This window comes from Leptodactylus fuscus, chromosome 6 (genome assembly GCF_031893055.1).
Source record: "Leptodactylus fuscus isolate aLepFus1 chromosome 6, aLepFus1.hap2, whole genome shotgun sequence".
In the NCBI taxonomy this organism is placed as follows: domain Eukaryota; kingdom Metazoa; phylum Chordata; class Amphibia; order Anura; family Leptodactylidae; genus Leptodactylus; species Leptodactylus fuscus.
In genome coordinates this window covers 99,010,958-99,036,117 of record NC_134270.1, presented here as the reverse complement: position 1 = coordinate 99,036,117, position 25,160 = coordinate 99,010,958, and the positions used below count along the sequence as shown (strand labels likewise).

Here is a 25,160-nt window from a genome sequence, read left to right as displayed (position 1 = left end):
GACATCATCACTGACAAGCACAGCTGTCTGTCAGCTGACAGGCTGACTTTCACCAAAATGAACAGACAATGGATAGACTCATCATATACATGTCAGTTACATGACAAATTTAGTGCAATTTGCAAGTCCAAGATGGTTTGGAGATCTGCGGAGAGGAATCTCACCACCTCTTGCGGGTGCCATCATTTGGAAGGCAAGCCCTGGGCTGGGGTGAGAGCAAGCGCAGGATAATCGTCGTTTGGCCTGGCGGCCACTGCCTCTTCCACTGTTGACAGGGCTGGCGCTGCAGTCCAGACCAGGAGCCAGGACACCTCCACATCTGCCTCTGACACTTTGGGGAGTTCACCCTTATCCTCACCTTTTCCTGCCATTTCTCCTTTTGCCCGCGCCATCATGCGCCTCTTCCCAGCAACTCCCCATCTCCCAAGCCTTTCATTTCATGCTAAAGTACAGCGCAACCCACCCACATGCCCAAGGCTTCAACGGCCTCATCTCAAGAAATCTGGCCCAGGAGATGTTGGAATCCCGGCTGGGGGACACTCTGCCCTTTTTGGGCAGAGTGTCTACTGCGCCACCGCACTGTGCCGTCCACACCAGCACTTTCCCCCAAACATGAGGCGGTCCCTAAATTCAGCGCTTAGCCCTAAAGTTCCATGTGACCAGTTACGAATGGACAAGTGCATGCGGACAGGGACGCTACCTTTCAATTTGGGCACAGTGGTTGAATGTAGTTGAGGCGTGGACCGGGTCGCAAAATGTGGTGGCCTGACTTGTCTCCCCACACAACATTCCTGGGAGGAGGGCTGAAACACCACCCTCCTCCGCTGTTAAATTGACCCCAGCTACGAGCTGGAAACGCTGCAACACTGGTGTGGGGAGACGTCAGCGGGCCGTGCTGAAGCTCATCAGCTTGGGGGCCAGACAGCACACTGCCTACAAAGTGAGTCATGCCATCCTCGATGAGACGGCAATGTGGTTTTTGCCACTGCACCTGGGCCCAGGCATGTTGTCATGTGTGATAATGGCCGTAACCTGGGATTGGCTCTGTAGCTTGGCAGCCTGCAACATATTCCATGCCTGGGCCACGTTTTTAACTCATTGCTGCTAATCTTTTGAAAAAGGTACCCCAATGTTCCTGAGCTACTGGTGAAAGTGTGGCGCTTGTGCGGATAGTTTTTAAAGTGTATAGTTGCCGCTGCTAGCCTCTATGCACTCCTACAACGCCTGTACCTGCTGGAACAACGGCTGTTGTGCGACGTCTCCACACTGCTGGCACTAAACATATCATGTGTTGAGCAGAGTGTGTGAGCAGCACAGACCTTTGATGTAGTTCCAACTCCAAAACCCTCGGGTTCGTCAAAGTCAACTCCCTCAGTTGCTCAACCATGAGTGGCCATGGGTGGCAGACTTATGTGAAATCCCATCCCATCCATTGCACTGGACACGAAACATTAGCATGCGCTCAGCACAACTTCGGATATGGCAGATGCGTTAAGCAGGGTGCAGGGTACAACACAGACCAGGCCCGAGCACCAGGAACAGGTGTTAGAAATACTGCAGCATCTGCCATTTCCTTCCAATTTTGGGGTTTTGGACCCGCCACCGACTTGTCTGGACCTAAGTGGGGATCATGAGACACAGTTGCCATCAAGGCAAGCTGTGGTCATGTGCGGTTTGCAGTAAGGGGGCAGTGCGCAATTGGAAGAGGAGTTGGTGGATGACGAGGCCACCGACCCCACATGGACAGGGGTGATGTCTAGGGGCTAAAGCAGTGTAGATGTAGAGGGAAGCTAAATCAACAAAAAACCTGGGTAGAAGCAAAGGCATAAACTGGGGTGATGTTTAGGGGTGAAAGCAGAGTAGATGTGGAGGGAAGCTAAGCAGCAAAAACAGTGGGTAGAAGCAAAGGCATGCAAAACTCTACCCTGTTGGAAGACTTATTCCTAGGTCTGGAACACGTTAATGGCCCCCCTGGACAAATTACTGCCACTCAGGGGCCTAGTGTCACCAGGAGGGACAAGTATAGGCGCATGTTGTGGGAATACCTGGCCGACACCAGCTCTGTCCTCTCCGATCCCTCTGTGCTCTACAGCCTAAACTTATTTTCTCATCTTTTTTTCTGAACTGCACATCTCTTGCCTGCTTCCTTTGGGATCTTAGAAATGGTGGTCCACTTCCACAGATGGTAACTTCAATAGACAGTGTAACGGGAGTAGCTGAGGGATCGCTGTCTTAACCACTTTTTGGCACAAAATTAACTTCCAAAGCCAAATATGGTGCAAGTATATGATGCAAGGACACCTACACACCTATCTCTGACACATTGGGGAGTTCACCCTCATGCGCCCTTTTGGCCTGCACCATCATGCGCCTCTTCCCAGCCACTCCACATTTCCCAAGCTTTTCATTGCAGGCAGAAGTACAATACAACCCACCCCCATGCCCAAGCCTGTAACAGCCTCATCGATAAACTGCTGGCCCTGGAGATGTTGGTGTTTGTTTATGCTTCTGGAGACCCAGGCCTTCCGTCAGCAGATGGCAGCTGGGGCACCTCCCTATGCTGGGCCTAGCCGTTACTACTTCTCTTGGTGTGCTGTCTCTGCCTTGCGCCTGCATGTGTCCCATAACATCAGTCGGGCCCAGAGCTCTGCGCTTTGCTGCAAGGTCCACTTGACCACCGACACATGGACAAGCGCCTGTGGTCAGGGATGCTGCAGTGCTTATCTTTAATGACAGGCAGGGTGAATGTGGTGGAGTCTGTTCCCCGGGTGCAAACTGGGGTGGCCTATCTCCTCTCCCAGGCCATGGCAGGAGTAGACTGAAACCCTACGAAGCTGCAACCTCCACCCCAGCTACTAGCGGAAAACACTGTAACACTGGCATGGGGAGATGTCAGTAGGCCGTGCTGAAACTGATCAGCTTGGGGGACAGACAGCACAGTGCCTCCGAGGTCAGGGATGCCATCCTGGCTGAGATGGCATTTTTTTTTCCCTGCTACACCTGGGGCCTGGCATTTTTGCGCCTGTGATAATGGCTGGAACCTGGTAGCAGATCTGGAGCTTGCCAGACTCAAACACGGTCCACGCATGGCCCACGTTTTCCAACTTGTTGGTGCCATGTTTCTTTGAAACCTACACCATTGTGCCTGATATACAGGTCAAAGTGGGGCCATTTTCGTAAGTGAGAACTAGCCTCTGCTAGGCAGAAAACATTCAGAGCACACTCCTCTCATCTTCGCACCGTTGGCTGGCGGAGGAAGACGAGGGGGTTGGAGTGGCATCTGATGTCCCTATCCCACACGAGGCTAGAGGGTGCACTTCAGTGCATCCCATTGCTTCACCACAAATGGTGTGAAGGGGAGTGGAAAATGGAGGAAATGGAGAGTGACCCTTACAGTTGGGGCCAGCAAAGGCATGCCAAGTAACACACTGGCACACATGGCTGACTTCATCTTGGGTTGCTTTTCAACACATATTTCACATCATGAAGAACAAATAATACTGGATTTTTTCAAGCCTCGAACCCCGGTCTAGGTCTAATGTCTGTTCCTTTCTTATATTAGGGGAGAGGGAAAAAAAATTACTTCAGTGATACGTTTAGCGTACATAGACTGACTATTAATGTGTATCCCACTTAGTGTTGTTAGGGTTACACACCGTCACAACCTGGCTAAAGCTTCTATAGCTGTTAATAAAGTCAACATAACTTTACGGTATCCAAAAAGACAGCTGGTACCGACAGAGAGCAAGACAAATGTCACCCAAAGCTGTGAGCTCTGAACACCCACAGTGACTTTGGCGTCATCATCATTATAAGGGAGTGGGTGTTAATAAATAACTTGGCAGTGCCTAAAACCCAAAAAGCTTATACAACTATATTTACATTAAGATACACAAATGAAACTTTTCAGTAGCATGTCATGAGACAAGCTGATAAGCTCTTCCTTTGTGCAGTGCTATTTGAAAGTTAAACGCTGCCTTTATTTTAATTCTGGAGAAGGTGCAGACATTAGATTTAGAACATGTTGTCTTCATTGTCCAAATCCTCTATATAGGTAACGCGTTTTTCGGGCCGAGCTGTCTGGGAACGAGCTGGTGCAGCACTGACAACCTGGGTGAATATGGCAAGAGCCTGAGATGTAGGGTGAATGAATCCCCAAATTATTTGTGGAATTCCCAGTGAGACAATGGCACTGTATACCAGTATTAAAAATTGTGGGTGCACATAACCCCCATATATTCTTTGAATTCCCAGTCAGACAATGGCACTGTATAGCAGTATTAAAAATTGTGGGTGCACGTAACCCCCATATATTCTTTGAATTCCCAGTCAGACAATGGCACTGTATACCAGTATTAAAAATTGTGGGTGCACGTAACCCCCATATATTCTTTGAATTCCCAGTCAGACAATGGCACTGTATACCAGTAGTAAAAATTGTGGGTGCACATAACCCCCATATATTCTTTGAATTCCCAGTCAGACAATGGCACTGTATACCAGTATTAAAAATTGTGGGTGCACATAACCCCCATATATTCTTTGAATTCCCAGTCAGACAATGGCACTGTATACCAGTATTAAAAATTGTGGGTGCACGTAACCCCCATATATTCTTTGAATTCCCAGTCAGACAATGGCACTGTATACCAGTAGTAAAAATTGTGGGTGCACATAACCCCCATATATTCTTTGAATTCCCAGTCAGACAATGGCACTGTATACCAGTATTAAAAATTGTGGGTGCACATAACCCCCATATATTCTTTGAATTCCCAGTCAGACAATGGCACTGTATACCAGTATTAAAAATTGTGGGTGCACGTAACCCCCATATATTCTTTGAATTCCCAGTCAGACAATGGCACTATATACCAGTATTAAAAATTGTGGGTGCACATAACCCCCATATATTCTTTGAATTCCCCGTCAGACAATGGCACTGTATACCAGTATTAAAAATTGTGGGTGCACGTAACCCCCATATATTCTTTGAATTCCCAGTCAGACAATGGCACTGTATACCAGTAGTAAAAATTGTGGGTGCACATAACCCCCATATATTCTTTGAATTCCCAGTCAGACAATGGCACTGTATACCAGTATTAAAAATTGTGGGTGCACATAACCCCCATATATTCTTTGAATTCCCAGTCAGACAATGGCACTGTATACCAGTATTAAAAATTGTGGGTGCACATAACCCCCATATATTCTTTGAATTCCCAGTGAGACAAAGGAACTGTATAGCAGTATTAAAAATTGTGGGTGCACGTAACCCCCATATATTCTTTGAATTCCCAGTCAGACAATGGCACTGTATACCAGTAGTAAAAATTGTGGGTGCACATAACCCCCATATATTCTTTGAATTCCCAGTCAGACAATGGCACTGTATAGCAGTATTAAAAATTGTGGGTGCACGTAACCCCCATATATTCTTTGAATTCCCAGTCAGACAATGGCACTATATACCAGTATTAAAAATTGTGGGTGCACATAACCCCCATATATTCTTTGAATTCCCAGTCAGACAATGGCACTGTATACCAGTATTAAAAATTGTGGGTGCACGTAACCCCCATATATTCTTTGAATTCCCAGTCAGACAATGGCACTGTATACCAGTATTAAAAATTGTGGGTGCACATAACCCCCATATATTCTTTGAATTCCCAGTCAGACAATGGCACTGTATACCAGTATTAAAAATTGTGGGTGCACGTAACCCCCATATATTCTTTGAATTCCCAGTCAGACAATGGCACTGTATACCAGTAGTAAAAATTGTGGGTGCACATAACCCCCATATATTCTTTGAATTCCCAGTCAGACAATGGCACTGTATACCAGTATTAAAAATTGTGGGTGCACATAACCCCCATATATTCTTTGAATTCCCAGTCAGACAATGGCACTGTATAGCAGTATTAAAAATTGTGGGTGCACGTAACCCCCATATATTCTTTGAATTCCCAGTCAGACAATGGCACTATATACCAGTATTAAAAATTGTGGGTGCACATAACCCCCATATATTCTTTGAATTCCCAGTCAGACAATGGCACTGTATACCAGTATTAAAAATTGTGGGTGCACGTAACCCCCATATATTCTTTGAATTCCCAGTCAGACAATGGCACTGTATACCAGTAGTAAAAATTGTGGGTGCACATAACCCCCATATATTCTTTGAATTCCCAGTCAGACAATGGCACTGTATACCAGTATTAAAAATTGTGGGTGCACATAACCCCCATATATTCTTTGAATTCCCAGTCAGACAATGGCACTGTATACCAGTATTAAAAATTGTGGGTGCACATAACCCCCATATATTCTTTGAATTCCCAGTGAGACAAAGGAACTGTATAGCAGTATTAAAAATTGTGGGTGCACGTAACCCCCATATATTCTTTGAATTCCCAGTCAGACAATGGCACTGTATACCAGTATTAAAAATTGTGGGTGCACATAACCCCCATATATTCTTTGAATTCCCAGTGAGACAAAGGAACTGTATAGCAGTATTAAAAATTGTGGGTGCACGTAACCCCCATATATTCTTTGAATTCCCAGTCAGACAATGGCACTGTATACCAGTATTAAAAATTGTGGGTGCACATAACTCCCATATATTCTTTGAATTCCCAGTCAGACAATGGCACTGTATACCAGTATTAAAAATTGTGGGTGCACGTAACCCCCATATATTCTTTGAATTCCCAGTCAGACAATGGCACTGTATACCAGTAGTAAAAATTGTGGGTGCACATAACCCCCATATATTCTTTGAATTCCCAGTCAGACAATGGCACTGTATACCAGTATTAAAAATTGTGGGTGCACATAACCCCCATATATTCTTTGAATTCCCAGTCAGACAATGGCACTGTATAGCAGTATTAAAAATTGTGGGTGCACGTAACCCCCATATATTCTTTGAATTCCCAGTCAGACAATGGCACTATATACCAGTATTAAAAATTGTGGGTGCACATAACCCCCATATATTCTTTGAATTCCCAGTCAGACAATGGCACTGTATACCAGTATTAAAAATTGTGGGTGCACGTAACCCCCATATATTCTTTGAATTCCCAGTCAGACAATGGCACTGTATACCAGTAGTAAAAATTGTGGGTGCACATAACCCCCATATATTCTTTGAATTCCCAGTCAGACAATGGCACTGTATACCAGTATTAAAAATTGTGGGTGCACATAACCCCCATATATTCTTTGAATTCCCAGTCAGACAATGGCACTGTATACCAGTATTAAAAATTGTGGGTGCACATAACCCCCATATATTCTTTGAATTCCCAGTGAGACAATGGCACTGTATACCAGTAGTAAAAATTGTGGGTGCACGTAACCCCCATATATTCTTTGAATTCCCAGTCAGACAATGGCACTGTATACCAGTAGTAAAAATTGTGGGTGCACATAACCCCCATATATTCTTTGAATTCCCAGTGAGACAAAGGAACTGTATAGCAGTATTAAAAATTGTGGGTGCACGTAACCCCCATATATTCTTTGAATTCCCAGTCAGACAATGGCACTGTATACCAGTATTAAAAATTGTGGGTGCACATAACCCCCATATATTCTTTGAATTCCCAGTCAGACAATGGCACTGTATACCAGTATTAAAAATTGTGGGTGCACATAACCCCCATATATTCTTTGAATTCCCAGTGAGACAAAGGAACTGTATAGCAGTATTAAAAATTGTGGGTGCACATAACCCCCATATATTCTTTGAATTCCCAGTGAGACAAAGGAACTGTATAGCAGTATTAAAAATTGTGGGTGCACGTAACCCCCATATATTCTTTGAATTCCCAGTCAGACAATGGCACTGTATACCAGTATTAAAAATTGTGGGTGCACATAACCCCCATATATTCTTTGAATTCCCAGTGAGACAAAGGAACTGTATAGCAGTATTAAAAATTGTGGGTGCACGTAACCCCCATATATTCTTTGAATTCCCAGTCAGACAATGGCACTGTATACCAGTATTAAAAATTGTGGGTGCACATAACCCCCATATATTCTTTGAATTCCCAGTCAGACAATGGCACTGTATAGCAGTATTAAAAATTGTGGGTGCACGTAACCCCCATATATTCTTTGAATTCCCAGTCAGACAATGGCACTATATACCAGTATTAAAAATTGTGGGTGCACATAACCCCCATATATTCTTTGAATTCCCAGTCAGACAATGGCACTGTATACCAGTATTAAAAATTGTGGGTGCACGTAACCCCCATATATTCTTTGAATTCCCAGTCAGACAATGGCACTGTATACCAGTAGTAAAAATTGTGGGTGCACATAACCCCCATATATTCTTTGAATTCCCAGTCAGACAATGGCACTGTATACCAGTATTAAAAATTGTGGGTGCACATAACCCCCATATATTCTTTGAATTCCCAGTCAGACAATGGCACTGTATACCAGTATTACAAATTGTGGGTGCACGTAACCCCCATATATTCTTTGAATTCCCAGTCAGACAATGGCACTGTATACCAGTAGTAAAAATTGTGGGTGCACATAACCCCCATATATTCTTTGAATTCCCAGTCAGACAATGGCACTGTATACCAGTATTAAAAATTGTGGGTGCACATAACCCCCATATATTCTTTGAATTCCCAGTCAGACAATGGCACTGTATAGCAGTATTAAAAATTGTGGGTGCACGTAACCCCCATATATTCTTTGAATTCCCAGTCAGACAATGGCACTATATACCAGTATTAAAAATTGTGGGTGCACATAACCCCCATATATTCTTTGAATTCCCAGTCAGACAATGGCACTGTATACCAGTATTAAAAATTGTGGGTGCACGTAACCCCCATATATTCTTTGAATTCCCAGTCAGACAATGGCACTGTATACCAGTAGTAAAAATTGTGGGTGCACATAACCCCCATATATTCTTTGAATTCCCAGTCAGACAATGGCACTGTATACCAGTATTAAAAATTGTGGGTGCACATAACCCCCATATATTCTTTGAATTCCCAGTCAGACAATGGCACTGTATACCAGTATTAAAAATTGTGGGTGCACATAACCCCCATATATTCTTTGAATTCCCAGTGAGACAAAGGAACTGTATAGCAGTATTAAAAATTGTGGGTGCACGTAACCCCCATATATTCTTTGAATTCCCAGTCAGACAATGGCACTGTATACCAGTATTAAAAATTGTGGGTGCACATAACCCCCATATATTCTTTGAATTCCCAGTGAGACAAAGGAACTGTATAGCAGTATTAAAAATTGTGGGTGCACGTAACCCCCATATATTCTTTGAATTCCCAGTCAGACAATGGCACTGTATACCAGTATTAAAAATTGTGGGTGCACATAACCCCCATATATTCTTTGAATTCCCAGTGAGACAAAGGAACTGTATAGCAGTATTAAAAATTGTGGGTGCACGTAACCCCCATATATTCTTTGAATTCCCAGTCAGACAATGGCACTGTATACCAGTATTAAAAATTGTGGGTGCACATAACCCCCATATATTCTTTGAATTCCCAGTCAGACAATGGCACTGTATAGCAGTATTAAAAATTGTGGGTGCACGTAACCCCCATATATTCTTTGAATTCCCAGTCAGACAATGGCACTATATACCAGTATTAAAAATTGTGGGTGCACATAACCCCCATATATTCTTTGAATTCCCAGTCAGACAATGGCACTGTATACCAGTATTAAAAATTGTGGGTGCACGTAACCCCCATATATTCTTTGAATTCCCAGTCAGACAATGGCACTGTATACCAGTAGTAAAAATTGTGGGTGCACATAACCCCCATATATTCTTTGAATTCCCAGTCAGACAATGGCACTGTATACCAGTATTAAAAATTGTGGGTGCACATAACCCCCATATATTCTTTGAATTCCTAGTCAGACAATGGCACTGTATACCAGTATTACAAATTGTGGGTGCACGTAACCCCCATATATTCTTTGAATTCCCAGTCAGACAATGGCACTGTATACCAGTAGTAAAAATTGTGGGTGCACATAACCCCCATATATTCTTTGAATTCCCAGTCAGACAATGGCACTGTATACCAGTATTAAAAATTGTGGGTGCACATAACCCCCATATATTCTTTGAATTCCCAGTCAGACAATGGCACTGTATAGCAGTATTAAAAATTGTGGGTGCACGTAACCCCCATATATTCTTTGAATTCCCAGTCAGACAATGGCACTATATACCAGTATTAAAAATTGTGGGTGCACATAACCCCCATATATTCTTTGAATTCCCAGTCAGACAATGGCACTGTATACCAGTATTAAAAATTGTGGGTGCACGTAACCCCCATATATTCTTTGAATTCCCAGTCAGACAATGGCACTGTATACCAGTAGTAAAAATTGTGGGTGCACATAACCCCCATATATTCTTTGAATTCCCAGTCAGACAATGGCACTGTATACCAGTATTAAAAATTGTGGGTGCACATAACCCCCATATATTCTTTGAATTCCCAGTCAGACAATGGCACTGTATACCAGTATTAAAAATTGTGGGTGCACATAACCCCCATATATTCTTTGAATTCCCAGTGAGACAAAGGAACTGTATAGCAGTATTAAAAATTGTGGGTGCACGTAACCCCCATATATTCTTTGAATTCCCAGTCAGACAATGGCACTGTATACCAGTATTAAAAATTGTGGGTGCACATAACCCCCATATATTCTTTGAATTCCCAGTGAGACAAAGGAACTGTATAGCAGTATTAAAAATTGTGGGTGCACGTAACCCCCATATATTCTTTGAATTCCCAGTCAGACAATGGCACTGTATACCAGTATTAAAAATTGTGGGTGCACGTAACCCCCATATATTCTTTGAATTCCCAGTCAGACAATGGCACTATATACCAGTATTAAAAATTGTGGGTGCACATAACCCCCATATATTCTTTGAATTCCCAGTCAGACAATGGCACTGTATAGCAGTATTAAAAATTGTGGGTGCACATAACCCCCATATATTCTTTGAATTCCCAGTGAGACAATGGCACTGTATACCAGTAGCAAAAATTGTGGGTGTATATAGCCCCAATTCTATTGCTAGGGGACTTGCAGGGTATTTCTGAGGTGAAGGTGGGGGGGCACACCGTTGGAACGGGGATTTGGGGTGTATATATGGGGTATACGGGAATACACTGTCAGTGTGTTCCATTCAGGATCCTGGGAAAGCTGGGTTGCGGCGATTGAGCCCGTCAGTGCCACGTTACACTGACAAGCTTCTCCCTGGAATTTAGCTCTTATAAGAGCTGTTGGTTGTCTTCTCCTTCCTATCCTAGCCTGTCCCTGCCTACCCAGAATCTAAGCCCTAGCTAGCTGGACGGAAACCTCCGTCCTCGGTGAATTGCAAGCTCAGAATGACGCGAAGCTGGGCGGCGCTGTTCTTTTAAATTAGAGGTCACATGTTTTCGGCAGCCAATGGGTTTTGCCTACTTTTTTCAACGTCACCGGTGTCGTAGTTCCTGTCCCACCTACCCTGCGCTGTTATTGGAGCAAAAAAGGCGCCAGGGAAGGTGGGAGGGGAATCGAGTAATGGCGCACTTTACCACGCGGTGTTCGATTCGATTCGAACATGCCGAACAGCCTAATATCCGATCGAACATGAGTTCGATAGAACACTGTTCGCTCATCTCTAGTCCTGTGCGCTACCGGTGGCTTCTACGACTTTCTGCTCTGTCAAAGCTGCATCGGTGTGCAAAGCATAACACGTCAATACAGTTGTGGAGCTCCCTGGATCCAGAGCATTGGGCTAAAAGGCTTTGGGAACAGTGGCAATTGGCCAGTTTGCCTCCCCTTTCCCAACGCCGGCCCGGCCCACACTGCAGACTGTCACTGACTACCATGTATGTCCATTTCATTATATAATAAAATAGATCTTCAACTTTCTACTGTGACTTTTTATTTCAATTTTGAAGATCTCCACCGACTGTTTAAAAGGAGAATTCTTGTTTATATCCAGAGGCTAAAAACCTGTATCACCTAATACTTTCTGACATAGAAGTAATTGTGTATTACAATGTACTGGTTACAATTAGTATCTACAAACTTAGCACAGTATTCTCTGTACTGGATGCCTCTGTAACAAGACCACAGCTGTGTATTCATCCTCTGGGTATCTTACGATACTAACCATGATTTTTTATTTTTTTTTTAAGTTAAGCCAAGAAGAAATTTTGGAAGTACTTCAGAAGGTAAAGAAGAATGAAATGAGCATTGACGATGCCATTATTATGTCAGAAAGGAAAAAGGTAGAAGTTACACTCCGATTTTATTGCATAGCTAAACAACATTGGTTTGCTCCACTTTTTCCGACACATCGATACCTATGCCATGGCTGAATACAATTGTTTTTCACTGACAGTGATGGCATTTGCCCCTTATTTTCTTGATGTGATCTCTACCAGTCAGGGGAATATTTTAAAATCTCATTTATTTTCTTGTCTTTGCTACATATAAAATATCAGGAGGATCAGTGCTGAGATAAATCATAGAGCGCAGTGAGCCTTGTACAGGGCAAAGGTGGTGCAAATAACTGAAAAATTAGTCTAACAAAATCAATCATCCTTTGCTATCTTATCACTCTGACTCCATTATTTCCATCTCTCTGCTTAGGGAAAGGTCATCTACTGCCGTGTCCCACCAAGAAGACAACAGGATGTCACAATTAATTATACATCTAGATATTCAAGCCTTGTTTTCTGTAGTTTTCAGAAATCTGGAAGTGTTAAGTGAAATTTAAAGTGGAGAACCAAAATTGATGTAACTTTAAAGAGGAACTCCTATAGCAACTGAGTTACCCATTGTAAATCATAAAACTCCCTCATGACTTTAAAAACTGACTTTAGGGTAGGTTCACACTGAGTTTTTTACATGCGGATTTTGATGCGGATTCCGCATCACAATTCGCCTGCAACGCTTCACATTCATCTCGATAGGAGTCACTCGCAGTTTTTTTCCGCTAGTGATTTTTTTCAGCTAGCGGGAAAAAAATGCTACATGCCCTATCTTCACGCGAATTCTGCAGCTGAGTCCACGGCTTGAGACTCCCCCCTGATTGCGCCCATTCATCCAGGCCTAATCAGGAGTGGGATGCCGCGACGGGATGCCGCTGCAGTGCATCAGCACCCTGTCGCGGCTACTCGCATGAAAGAGCCACACAGCTGAAAAGGTTTTCGCCATGTGAACTTACTCTAAGAAATCAAATACATCTGCATGTCTGGGCAAAAGATACCCCAGCAAATGGGTGGCAACTATTGAGCTTCTTCCTTCTGCATGACCAAAGTTGTCACCTACCAGTTTCTACTAGATAAGTCTGTGTTGGTACCAAGCGCAGAAATCAGGACACAGGGGGCCATGATGCAAAACTGGTGCCACTGAGCATGGCCTTTTTTGGCTTATACTAAATCTGACCCTTTAATTTCTATCATTTTGGTCATTGCATCAACCAAAGAAACCCAGTACAATAAATGGAGCAATCATGTGCATCTATAGTGAAAAAGGATCAGGCGGCACACTGGTTATATTGGTTTGCAGGATTCTAGGTAGGGGTCCAACTAAGTGGAAACTGTAAGGGTGCATGCACACTACGTAACGCCGGGTGTGTATGAGAGCCGTACACGCCGGCATTACGGCAGACTGCCGAACACTTCCCATTCACTTCAATGGGAGCGCTCGTAAACGCCGCTGTTACGAGCGCTCCCATTGAAGTGAATGGGAAGTGTTCGGCAGTCTGCCGTAATGCCGGCGTGTACGGCTCTCATACACGCCCGGCGTTACGTAGTGTGCATGCACCCTAAAGAAGAACTCCGCACTGCAGATGTTCAGATGCCATTAGGTTAAATTTTTGGATATTATGAACTTTTAGACATTGTGGCATTTCGGTTAAATGTAAACTTTCAGCACACTTTGGATATTAAAAGTTGAGTTTCTTCTTTACTGATGTACAGTAAAATAACTGGTAACAGAGAACAATATACTATATTTAGAAGTTTTATAGTCTATTTCTGGTCTGAAATAGCATATAACAGAAAGCAATAGCTTGTATTCACCCTCCTACTACATAAAAATGTTCAGCAAATCGAGAGAAGATAGCTTGCAGGAATACTGCCCCTTTAAATGTGTAGTTGGGCATAGGGGACACTTGTTGTTTCACTGGGTATACTATTTTCTTTCCATTTTTTGGGAACTAATAGTCTCTTCGATGTTGATAAAGCAGAAATGATAATTACGTGTAATTGATGTTGTTACAATATAACTGCGCTCTCTAAGAAAAATGTCTATTTACTGCCACATCAAAATGAAAACAGCGCAGCGGGCGATATGTTCTATTTCCAGATTCACTGTCACAACTTCATTATCATAATCTGCATATTTTTTTTCCATCTTTGAATTCATAAGATTTTATCTCTGCACCAGAGGAAGTAATAGCTGAAAAAATACAAGTTAGTTCTAGTGTATAGACACGTATAATACAGTCCTATGAAAAAGTTTGGGCACCCCTATTAATCTTAATCATTTTTTGTTCTAAATATTTTGGTGTTTGCAACAGCCATTTCAGTTTGATATATCTAATAACTGATGGACACAGTAATATTTCAGGATTGAAATGAGGTTTATTGTACTAACAGAAAATGTGCAATATGCATTAAACCAAAATTTGACCGGTGCGAAAGTATGGGCACCCTTATCATTTTATTGATTTGAATTCCCCTAACTACTTTTTACTGACTTACTGAAGCACAAAATTGGTTTTGTAACCTCAGTGAGCTTTGACCTTCATAACCAGATGTATCCAATCATAAGAAAAGGTATTTAAGGTGGCCAATTGCAAGTTGTTCTCCTATTTGAATCTCCTCTGAAGAGTGGCATCATGGACTACTCAAAACAACTCTCAAATGATCTGAAAACAAAGATTGTTCAACATAGTTGTTCAGGGGAAGCATACAAAAAGTTGTCTCAGAGATTTAACCTGTCAGTTTCCACTGTGAGGAACATAGTAAGGAAATGGAAGACCACAGGGACAGTTCTTGTTAAGCCCAGAAGTGGCAGGCCAAGAAAAATATCAGAAAGGCAGAGAAGAAGAATGGTGAGAACAGTCAAGGACAATCCACAGACCACCTCCAAAGAGCTGCAGCATCATCTTGCTGCAGATGGTGTCACTGTGCATCGGTAACAATACAGCGCACTTTGCACAAATAGAAGCTGTATGGGAGAGTGATGAGAAAGAAGCCGTTTCTGCACGTACGCCACAAATAGAGTTGCCTGAGGTATGAAAAAGCACATTTGGACAAGGCAGCTTCATTTTGGAAACAAAAATTGAGTTGTTTGGTTATAAAAAAAGGCGTTATGCATGGCGTCCAAAAAGAAACAGCATTCCAAGAAAAACACATGCTACCCACTGTAAAATGTGGTGGAGGTTCCATCATGCTTTGGGGCTGTGTGGCCAATGCCGGCATCGGGAATCTTGTTAAAGTTGAGGGTCGCATGGATTCCACTCAGTATCAGCAGATTCTTGAGAATAATGTTCAAGAATCAGTGACGAAGTTGAAGTTACGCCGGGGATGGATATTTCAGCAAGACAATGATCCAAAACACCGCTCCAAATCCTCAGGCATTCATGCAGAGGAACAATTACAATGTTCTGGAATGACCATCCCAGTCCCCAGACCTGAATATCATTGAACATCTGTGGGATGATTTGAAGCGGGCTGTCCATGCTCGGCGACCATCTAACTTAACTGAACTTGAATTGTTTGTCCAAAATACCTTTATCCAGGATCCAGGAACTGATTAAAATCTACAGGAAGCGACTAGAGGCTGTTATCTTTGCAAAAGGAGGATCTACTAAATATTAATGTCACTTTTCTGTTGAGGTGCCCATACTTTTGCACCGGTCAAATTTTGGTTTAATGCATATTGCACATTTTCTGTTAGTACAATAAACCTCATTTCAATCCTGAAATATTACTGTGTCCATCAGTTATTAGATATATCAAACTGAAATGGCTGTTGCAAATACAAAAATATTTAGAACTAAAAATGATTAAGATTAATAGGGGTGCCCAAACTTTTTCATAGGACTGTAGTCTGTAGGGGGCAGTGTTATGGTATTTATATCCTTGTACTTGGGGCATTATCATTGTGGCTAGATTCTTGTACAAGAGAGTAATTCCATAATACATTAGTTTTTATAAATGGAGGGTGCAGTATTATAGTAGTCATATATATTCTCGTACATAGGGAGTAATATTATAGTAATTATATGCTTGTACATAGGGAACAGTATTATAGTAGCTATATTCTTATTCTTATTATAGTAGTATTCTTGTACCTAGGGGAATTATTGTAGCAGTTATATCCTTGAACATGGTAGGGTATTATAGTGGTTATAGTCTTGTACATGGGGCAGTAATATAATAGTTCTTGTACATAGGGACCACTATTGTAGTAATTATATTCTTGTGGATAGGATGAATATTATAGTAGTCCTGGTCTTGTATATGGGAGCTGTAGTGTAGTAGTTGTATTCTTGTGCATTCTGTGAGGGTAGTATTATAGTATTTATATTACGGTATATAGGTGACAGTATTATAGGAGTTATGTTTTTGTCCCTAGTGGCCGCTATTATTTTTTTATCCTTGCATATGGGAGACAGTATCATAGGTGCTATGATCTTATAGATAAGTGGCAGTATTATAGTCATTATATTTTTGTAAATAGGGGCAGTATTATAGTACATTTTGGTAAGTGCAATGCCTCCTGTTACGAGTAAGTCTTATAGCAGTATATAAATAAGTTTCATGATCATTGTATGGATCTTTAATCTTATTTTTCACATTTTCATAGTATTGTAAATCTCCTTTGCATTGCTTTGCTGGCGGAGGTCCAGGGTCTTATCAGTCTCCAGTTTCCCCTCTTAGGTGTCTATCTCCTTGCAGCTTATTTCAGATGAGTCTTATAGATGGGCATAATGTCTAGCAGTGTCAGGCACGTTCAGGCTGAGCTTCCATTCATCAAGTATTCATTAGCCCAGTGGAGTGCGCTGGTGATGACTCTGTTCGCTTCCAGTCTGGTAAAACTATATTATTGTTTTCTTTAAGGAGACAGAGAATTTTCCCCCCAACCAGCAGTACAACTTCAATGTCTACAAATTTCGGTATCGGTGGCAGAAGCGCATCTTACAGGTAACTTATAAAACTTTACTGCTACAGGTTAAACTTGAATTAGAGGACGGCACTTACCACAGTCAGGGACAGATGAAATATTTAAATCCTATAAATTATAGAGAAACTCAGGATTTCTAAGAAATGAAATATCGTGTCTGAGAAGAGTTTTCTTTCCTCTTTCCTGTGCCAAAAAGACGTATTACTCTACAAGGAAATTGTGGTCAATTAATGAGTCGTTTTGCCTTTAATGGGTGAATTTCACAATAAATTGGCAAGCATGCCTTGTGCCATATTTATTATGTGTTAGGTTACACACACACATTGGGGACAATGTATCAAATGAAGTATGACACTTTTCCCTCATGTTTTGAACCAAAATTTATGGTGTAAGTCCAATATGAGAAATTTATGAATAAAGTAAGCAAAAAAACAAAAACAAAACAGAAATGTAAGACTGGCTAGATACTTTTCAAATTAGTTGTTATTTGAGGAAATTAAAACCAGGTACACTGCTCTTAGTCAGATAGACAGATAGATAGATGATAGATAGATAGATAGATAGATAGATAGATAGATAGATAGATAATAGATAGATAGATAGATAGATAGATAGATAGATAGATAAACTTAAGTCAGATACTATTCTATAGAACTATGCTATTGGTACTATAAATATGCAATATAATTGAGTAATGTCTGTTTGTTGCCCCCCAAACAATAAAATGTACCTTTGAGGCCCCCTTTAAAAAGGTCCTTTCTAGAGCAGAGAACAAGAGATTTATGAAGAGACTGCAGCCTTCAGTCATATATATATGCCTCATTATCATCCTTCTACGACAGTTTTCTTTGCTCCATCATACCTTTAGGTAATTGAAAAGATGAAACATTTCCTTGACAAGAGCAATTTGTAAATGAGGCTCAAGTGCAACAAGGAGAGCCAGAGACTCCAAGGGCTCCATCTCCAGGTCTGATTCAACACCACTGTTCATGAGATCATCAATGTCTTCCTGTCCCACAGCTATGACACTTTATGTTCAGTAAGGGCTCGTTCACATCTGTGCCTGGGGTCTCCGTTCTGCAGGTTTCCATTACTGCACGAAAGTGGGCAGGTGACTGAAACCTGCAGTCATGTTTCAAACCCATTCATTTGAATGGGTTTGAAAAGTGTCCGGCCATGAGTGACAGTGAGTGTTTTATGCTCTCCATGGCAAAACCGTTTTTTTTTTAACCGGACACAGAGTCGGACATGCAGGACTTTGTGTCTGGTTTAAAAAAAACCAGTTTCGCTGCGGAGAGCATAAAACGCTCACCGCCGCTCACGGCCGGACTTGGTCTGACAGGTTTCCGTCTTCTGCATGCAGAAGACGGAAATCTCAGATTGGAGACCCAAACGCTGGTGTGAATCCAGTGTAATTGTACAGGCATCTGGTGTTTCCCAGCTGGAGACTTTGGAGGTCCTTTACACCCTGATTGCACTCATTGACATATTTCTAAATAAAACTTTTCATGAAAATGGTACATCTATTGACTATCTAAAAGTATGATAGTGCTTCAAAAATGATTTTGTATGGAGTTTCCCAAAGACAGACTGCTTTTAGTGCATTCAGGGCAAGCCGTGTTTAGTACCCAGGCATCAGATTAGTCCACGCCCCTTTCACAAAGCCACACCCTTTCAATGAAGTCATACCCCTTTGTTATTCAAGTCTTAAAAGTGTTTAAAAAGTGTCTAATGCCGGAGCCCCATATAGTGAAAACACAGTGGCAAAAAATACAGTGATTTATAGTCTCTGCAAAGTGGATGAGATTGTGGCTAATAAAAATATATCCGTTTTTTACACTTTTGTACATCTCAGCATGTCAATTATACCTACGGAAACATCGGCTTTTTTTAGATAGGTATAATTGAAGCAGAAAGTCTACAGAGGAAAACTCTGGACTTTCTGTGAAAAGCGCTGTGAGCTATGTGTTTCCACTGTGGTTTTTCTCACATCGCTTTTTGGCTGTTTGCTATTTGGGGCCTTAGCCTAAAACACAATAAGGCTGCATGCACACGGAGGTACGCCAGGCTTGTAAAAATACTCATTCACAGCCGTACACGCGAGCGCTACAGATGGCTCCGAACACTTCCCATTCACTTCCGTGTGCATGCAGCCTAAATGTGGTGCATAGGATGCTAGACAGGTTTTTGGTGCAAATTATGCTAGATTTATGGCTCATTTTGCTTGATAAATCTACACCAATGGGAAATAAATTGTTATCCATTCACTTACAATGTACCGAAGTTTGGTAGGAATTATTCATACAGTGAAGGATTCTATTGAATGGCAGCAGCAGAGGTCTGGAAAATAGCTAGGAATTGATACAAAAACGATACAGAGATTGTAGAATTGCTGCCATCTTTTCATTGTTTTATCATTTGACTTTGACGTCATGGCTGCTGACACTCCATTTTGTGTTATGTTCACCTGTTTGAGTGCTGCTGATTTACTTTATATACTCATAGTAAGTAAGAGAGTAGTAACATACACATTATGGCTAACATTTGCCCCACATTGGTGGGATTTATAGTTCTATAGACATATGTGTACAGTCAATATAAACATTCTCCCTTCATTTTTTTAGATTGATTTTTATACACAGATGATTTTCAACATAGAGAAAGGAACATTGAAGAAACAATTCCCCTTTGAACAAGTCAAGTCATGTGAAGATAATGATGGCCTGAGGTTTGTCATCTCCTTTCATGGGCACCAAGACTATGAGCTGGAAGCAGCATGTATGGAGGATAAGGAGACTGTAAGTAACATGACCATAACACCTTGCCTCAGATGAATAATGCCTCAGATGCTTCTGATGGTTGATACTGTCGGGGGGTAGGGCATTTGCACTAGGCTTTAAGGCCTTCCTTTCAGACAGTGGGGAGATATTGGTGCCGGAACTAATGGCACTAATATCTCCAGCACCGTTAAGCATACCAGGAAAGCTGGCAGTGCGCTTAATTATAATACAAATATAATGTATTTACCGTATTTTTCGGACTATAAGATGCACTTTTTTTCCCCAAAAATTTGGGGGGAAAAGAAGGGTGCGTCTTATAGTCCGAATGTGGCGCCTGGCATCCGCTGTACTAGAGAGACGGATGCTGGCAAGGGATAGATGCCGGGGCCTGAGACATCGCTGCGCTCCTCTGCCCTGCATGAAGCCAGCAGCGGGAGGAGTGATGCTATTCTGCTCCTCCGTCCCCCCGCCGCTGGCTTCATGCAGGACAGTGGAGCGCAGCGATGTCTCAGGCCCCGGCATCTGTGATGGCGTCTATCCCTCCCCGGCATCTGCCTCTCTAGTACAGCGGATGCCGGGTCAGTATCGGTGGCCCCTTCTCCCCCGGGGCCGGTCCCCACCGGCCCCGTACCTGTGAAGTTGCAGGCCGGCTCCTGCGAGGCTCAAGCCCCCGGGGGGGAATAAAATAGTAAAAAAAAAAAAAAAAAGCTGTAAAAATATAAATAAAAGTTCTAAATCACCTCCTGTCCCTAGAAAATATATATATATATATATATATATATATATATATATCATAAACCACCGGGTTTTTTTTCAATACAAGGTGATCTAAGCAATAGATATTCCCCAAAATGGTAAACTAAAAAGTACAGCTGGCCCCGCAAAAAAAACACTCTATGCATCCCCGTACAGCTGCAGGGTCACCTGTCAATGTGGCCTTGCAGCTGTTGCAAAACTACAACTCCCATATATTAAATATTTTATCATTTTTTGCTTCAAAATTTTTTTTCCCTATTTTCCTCCTCTAAAACCTAGGTGCGTCTTATAGTCCGAAAAATACGGTAATACTGCAGATCTCTGAAGACATGAAAGGTCCCCTTTAAGCAGTGTGCAGTAAAATTACACAAAAAAAAAAGTGGGCAGGGTACAGGCAAAAGAAAGGGGAGGAGTAATTACTCATGCAAGTACTAACTAACTAAGATTATAGGTGGTAACAGCAACGCTACTTCTGGTTTTGGTGGCACCAGCTGCAGGATTGCTCTACTTCCTAAGAATTAATTTTTTGATTATTTAGTTCGCTTATCTAAATTACATCTGAGAATTATGTTATCTTGAGTCAGGCTTCTCTGTGATCCTCATCCTCCTGTTACATGTCATTTATTGCAGGGTCTTTCTGGTTTATCAACCATGTCTCCTTCATCTTCTTCACTGGCACAGATCCCATTCCCTGGGACTCCCATAGGGGAAAGTTATTTCTCCTAATCAGAGCAGTCTTCTTTCTGGTTTTTATGAGCTGGATGAGAACAGCCAGCATTGTTTGCAAATAGGGGAGGAAGACATAACAGATCGCCACCGCAGACTACATACAGTAAAATGTGACACTGTAAAGGGTGCTCCATAGAGTGTAAGGTCTTCTGTGACTGTTAGTATTCGGTACCACCCCCTGCTGGCAGAGGATGTGTTAACTGTATCTATCAGATGGCACTATTAACATACCTGAAGTCAAGGCAACACCACCTATTGGATCTACGCCAAGTGAGGACCTCCAAGGAGTCCATTCTTTTTATGAACTACCATCAAGAGAGCTCTTCAGAAGGGGCAACATGGTGGCTCAGTGGCTAGCACTGCAGCCTTGCAGCGCTGGAGTCCTGGGTTTGAATCCCACCAGGAACAACATCTGCAAGGAGTTTGTATGTTTCTCCTGTGTTTGCATGGATTTCCTCCCATTATACAAAGACATACTTAAATGAAAAAAGAAAAATGTACATTGTGATCCCTATATGGGGCACACAATCTATATTAAAAAAAAAGAGAGAGCTCTTCAGACCTCTACAGTGCCTGGAGAGCAGTTCTGCAGTACTAGTTTTCATATGGCTGCTGTAGGTGCGCAAGCAAGGGCAGATTTTACATTTCTTGGGTTCCAAGCAAGGTATGGCTGGGGTCCTCCTAATCAGAATTTTAGACTAAGCCCCTCTTTAAATGCAACACCCTTTTTACAATAACTAGACTCGTAAATAGCGCAAGATGCTGGTAAAGTGCTAGACTCCCTATGCTGCACTTCTACCTGTTTTAGTCATGACTATACCACACAGTATACTGCTCCTTAATGTCTCCCACACAGTATAATGCCTACATTGTAGCCCCACAGACTGAAATGCACCCTTATTAGCTCAGTACAGTATGTCTCTTACTGAAAGCCACACATTATAATGGCCCCACACAGTACAGTATAACCTCCATTTACTGCTCCCACTGTATAATGTCTTCTTAGTGGACTGTAATCCTAAACAGGACATATGGAGAAATGGGCATGTGACCATGATTTCACATTGTACACTAATTCTAACAAGAGAAGCTGCACTGCATGCACATATAGCACGTTATACATGTGGTATAAAATTACTATAAAGGTATTATCTGTGCATCTTTTGATATATAACTATGTTGTTGTACATAGTGATATGGGCCATGCAGATATAACCCAGGCATTGTCTGCTTTTGTTTTTAATTGCAGATTCTAAGAATTTTCAGTGAAATTCTACAGATGCAAAAGAACGGTCTGATGTCTCCTGTGAAAACGTTTGTTAAAAAAAATGCTTTTTCCGATGTGATCCTGGAAGGGCTTCTAGAACGCCTGGATAATATGTCCAACAAATGGGTGAAGTAAGAGAATCCATCCAATTCATGGCTTATGAACCCCCCTGCACCATCTTTATGCTACCAGTACAGTTCCCTTCTGAGAAACCAAGCTCTATGGCAGCTGCTTGGTTTCTATGATATGTACATCTTTATTTCAGAGTTCTCTGAACGAAATTTAACACTTCACAATCTCTGCAGAAATGTCACTTTTATTTCTGCAAACTCTTCTAGTTGTAGCTTTGTGTGAACATATTGTTCAGGAGTTATTTTGATTATGGTGCTCTCCATTACATTGTTGCGTTCTCATCCCGTCAGCTTGGATTTAGGAGCGCTGGATGTTAATGACATGTAATTACAGACCAGGAAACAAGATATAAACTCGGCTGCTGGAGGATTCTCCCCCCACAATGAAAACATCACGTAAAATATTCATGTGGTTTTTGTTTCTCTGGGCAAAAAATGGTCCTAGAATTAATGAGGCGCTGGAGATGCCAGGCGGACACTGAAGATTCAGATCTAGAAATTACATTTGTCATGTGGTTAACAATATCGGAGGTATTAAAATAATTATAAATCCAGGCCAGATTACTGACCCCTAGCTTCCCAATGCAGGATGTGAATGTATTGTATTTAATTTATTTTTTCATGTTCTTTTTAATTTTTTGCCCTATTTAATTAAATATAAATCTCACATTTTAATAGTTTTTTGGCAGCATGATATGATGATTTTTGTTACAGTATTATCTTACCTTTCATCTGGACATCTAATAAGACATTTTTTCTTAATTTTAGATTGTATTGTGTATTATGTATTCTAAGCAACTGGCCTACAAGTTTTATGTTTAAGAGACATGGATGTTTTGAATCTCTATATATTTCATATTACGTTTGTACCTTATTCTTAACTTTAACTCAAAAAACTGCTGCAAAATTTGCAACAAAAAAAGCTGCATCTTCAGTCTAACACCTCGTTCATATCTGCATCGGTAATCTGTTCGGGGGAGTCCGCATGGGGAACTTCCTGAATGAACTACCGAACGCATTTGCAAGCGGTGTGCAGTGAAAGCACACAGACCCCATTGACTACAATGGGGTACATGTGCATGCCACGAGATCTCCACAGGGAACATGCAGACAGGGAAGTACTTCTCAATCTACTTTCATGTCAGCATGATTCATGTGGGCAGTGTGAGGCAAGCACATGGACCCCATTATAGTCTATGTGGTCTGTGTGCTTTCACTGCACACTACTTGCAAATGTTTTTTTTTTTTTTTTTTTAATGTAGATTGTGAGCCCCATATAGAGCTCACAATGTACATTTTTCCCTATCAGTATGTCTTTGGAATATGGGATGGAAATCCATGCAAACACGGGGAGAACATACAAACTCCTTGAGGATGGTTTTATGCCCTTGGTGGGATTTGAACTCCAGGACCCAGTGCTGCAAGGCTGCAGTGCTAACCACTGAGCCACCGTGTGGCCCACACTACTTGCAAATGTGTTCAGTAGTCCGTTTAGGGGTCCCCATGCGGACTCTCCAAATGGATTACCAAACACAGATTTGAATCAAGGGTAAGATTGAGGCTTCACATGGCGTAAACTGCAGTGGAAACACTGCGGCAAAAACCGCAGAATTTTATAATCACTGCAAAGTGGTTGGGAGTCGAGCGAATCCAGTTCACACACTTCAGTAAAATATGTGCAGTGGAATGCTGTGAGTTCCAAAACCATTGCGGTTTTAGAAATCGCAGCAGGTCAATTATATCTATGGAAACTTTCAAACGATTTCAAAGTAGAAAGTCCTCTGACTACGTTCTGTGAAAAACTTTGTATTTCTGCCGTGGTTTTTCCTGCAGAACTTTTTTGCTGAGGCCCGCTACATGGGGCCTTAGCCTTAAATAATTTTGTTTTTTTTCCTATATAGACTCATTTTTAGATGTATCCTTATAGCATTGGGGCTCCATTTTTCTAATAAACGTTTTCCCTGCCATAGACATAACATTATATGATATAATTCTATCTGCAGCCACTACTAGACAGAGTTTTGGAGTTTGCTGCATACAAACGTATACAGCCCATGGAACTCAATAATAAAACAGTATGCAGGAATCTCCTAATCTCTCCATAGTGCTGACTTCAGGCAGATAGAATCTTATATTGTCCGCGGCGGTGCAGGAGATTTGGACTGTTGTGTCCAAAAGAAAGTCTGATTGCTATAAAGATGTGCTAATCCTACTAATATTATAAGTGTGAAAGTT

At 41.8% G+C, this 25,160-nt stretch overlaps 1 protein-coding gene across 2 annotated transcripts in view; it reads left to right on the top strand.

Moving 5' to 3' along the window:
- The window catches only part of LOC142208381 (formin-H-like), a 142,333-nt gene that overhangs the window by 42,477 nt on the left and 74,696 nt on the right, over nt 1-25,160 (top strand). The window contains exons 2-5 of one of the 2 annotated variants that reach the window (XM_075276850.1): nt 12,255-12,347; nt 17,199-17,282; nt 19,887-20,060; nt 22,777-22,925. In XM_075276850.1, the coding sequence (XP_075132951.1) occupies nt 12,255-12,347; nt 17,199-17,282; nt 19,887-20,060; nt 22,777-22,925 (500 nt within the window). Of the gene's footprint in view, nt 1-12,254; nt 12,348-17,198; nt 17,283-18,165; nt 18,230-19,886; nt 20,061-22,776; nt 22,926-25,160 lie in introns of those variants that run through there. The other variant, XM_075276851.1, reaches the window with a different exon arrangement.